The sequence below is a fragment of the Tupaia chinensis genome, unplaced genomic scaffold (assembly GCF_000334495.1).
Source record: "Tupaia chinensis unplaced genomic scaffold, TupChi_1.0 Scaffold147500_1, whole genome shotgun sequence".
NCBI lineage: Eukaryota > Metazoa > Chordata > Mammalia > Scandentia > Tupaiidae > Tupaia > Tupaia belangeri.
This window is the reverse complement of record NW_006207351.1, coordinates 1,122,232-1,124,478: the sequence shown is the minus strand read 5'-3', so window position 1 is coordinate 1,124,478 and position 2,247 is coordinate 1,122,232. Positions and strand designations below refer to the sequence as shown.

The 2,247-nt window shown below is 64.3% G+C and overlaps 1 protein-coding gene across 1 annotated transcript in view; it reads left to right on the top strand.

Annotated features, from left to right (window-relative positions):
* Positions 1-490: 490 nt before the first annotated feature.
* Positions 491-2,247, top strand: part of CFAP100 (cilia and flagella associated protein 100) — a 23,160-nt gene continuing 21,403 nt past the window's right edge. The window contains exons 1-2 of the mRNA XM_014584681.2: positions 491-581; positions 1,412-1,516. Coding sequence (XP_014440167.1) covers positions 1,468-1,516 — 49 coding nt within the window. The 5' untranslated portion in view covers positions 491-581; positions 1,412-1,467. The remainder of the gene's footprint in view (positions 582-1,411; positions 1,517-2,247) is intronic.

Sequence of the window (2,247 nt, the reverse complement as noted above, 5' to 3'; positions counted from 1 at the left end):
GTGGCCCCCTGGCCCCGCCTCTTCTCCACAGCATGTGTGGGTGGTCCCTCCTGGTGCTGGCCCCTCACTAGAGCAGCGCCGGGCTTTGGGATCTCAGCAGAGCTTCCGGTGGGGCAGGTGTGTGGGGGGGTGGTTACTGAAAACTTGCTCTCCTACCAAGTTCCCAGCATGCCTGATGCTCCGCTCCAGGACCACCTAGAGCACCGCCCCTCCAGCAGGTGCGGTCCCTCGTGGAAAGGACCGTGAGCCATGCGCTGCTCACGAGTCCAGCGGAGCCCTCAGAGCTGGGCAGGTGAGCGAAACGGCGAAAGTGCCGCGGGCGGTGCGGGGCCAGGAACCCCGCGCGCGAACTCTCAGACCGCTCAGACCACCGGGCCCACTCCGAGCAGGCGCAGTCCCGGCCGCGCCTGCAGACTCCAGGAGCGCTCCTCCCCTGCCGCCGCGCAGGCCCCGCTCCAGAGACCCAGCCTGCGGCCTTTGTGACGTCACAGGCGAAGAATGGTTGCCTTGGAGACGTAAACCCAGGGCCCAGGGTGCGGAGCGGAGAAGGTCTGCGCACTGAGGCGTCCGAGGGAGACCCGGTGCGTGCTCGGGGCTGGGGTGCAAAGCCGGGGCGGGGGCGCGTCCCTCGGCAGGCCCCCTGCAAGGTTTCCAGGCTGTTTCCTCCATGCTACACCTGCTCTGCGCATACCTGTCCACCTCTGCGTCCCTCCGTCCCTCCCTCTCTGTGCACTCCCGCTGTGTGGCCCAACAGCCACAGCCAAGCTGGGGTGCAGGATGCCTGCGGGGCCAGGAAACTGGGGATTCCGCTCCTCAGGGGGCTGTGGCGAGAATGTGGCCGGAATGGTTGCAAACGTGTCCAGGGCCCCGGGGGCGCCAATCTCTGCTTCAGCGCCAGACTGTGGACACCTGGTGGAATCTCTGCTTCCCCCCCTGCACAAATGACCCCGGGCCTAGTTACAGCGTGCCAAGGGCATGTCATATGAGCAGGAAAGACCCCCTCCCCTGTTCTCGGGGACATGGAGCTCATGTTCCCGAGGAGAAAACATGCTGATTGTTAGCGTGCTAGCCAGCTGTGGGAACTGCAGAGAGGAGAGAAAATGGGGTCACATGGGGTGGGAGAAGAAGCCCACCTGGGTGGGGCGGTGAGGGGAGGCAGCTGCACCGTGACATTGGAGCTGAGCCGAGTGGAAGGGAGCCATCCCCTACCCCAGCTGGGTCCTTTTAGCCAAGGGCCCTGCAATGCAAAGCGCAGAAGTAGTCAGAGACCAGGCTGCTAGAACCCCCCGGAGGGCAGGTGCGGCCAGCCAGCACGGGAGAGGCAGGGGCAGCAGGGGTTGCTGCTCGGGGAGCCCTCAGTGGGTACAGGCTGTGGGCCCAGGGCCACCACTCAAGCCCTGTGTCTCCCCAGTGAGGACCACCTTTAGCCAAGGGAAGTCCCACGCCAACGTGTTGCTCCTGGCCAGGATGTCCAAGGCGCTGAGTGCCGTGACCCCCAAGAGCACGCCCTATGACAGTAAGTGCCGGCGGGCTCGCCCAGAGCTCACAGGCGGCCCTGGAGCTGGGATGGCGGGTCAAGGGGTAGGTGGTTCTGCGTCAGGCGGTCGTGAGGGGTGCACCAGCTGAGATGCCCGGGTCTCTGTGTGAGCTGGTGGCTCACACAGCAGAACTGGATCGTGTGGTGTCTGGGGTCGGAGGTCCTGGGTGGGCAGGGCTGTCCCTCCCCAGGGCTGCGAGGGAGAGTGCTCCAGGCCTCTGCCCATGTCAGGAGGCTTGCTGGCCGACTGGCAATCCCCTGGCGTGTGGAGGCATCACCCGGTCTCGGTCCGCATGCTCACGTGGGGCCATGTCCGTGCATCTGTCCCCTTCTAAGGACACCAGTCGGCGCTCACCTGCCCTGGAGGGTTCTGCCCGACTCAGTGCATCTGCATCGGCCTTACTTCCAAACCAGCCCCCTGCTCTAGAGAGAACTGGAGAATGAAGACAGGCCGAAATGGGGTGCGAGGAACAAAACAGCGCATGAGCCCAGAGAGGTTTACAGATAAATTAGCTCTACACACACACACACACACACACACACACACACACACACACCAGCGCCAGCTGGGGCGTCCTGGCTAAGGCAACTGGATCCCACAGTGCAGTTCAAGTCTCAGACCCGGCGGTCTGAAAAGCACACCGGGCATGGGGACCGGCAGTTAGCGTAATGGCTATGTCGCTGGACTTCCACGTAGTCGACCACGGTTC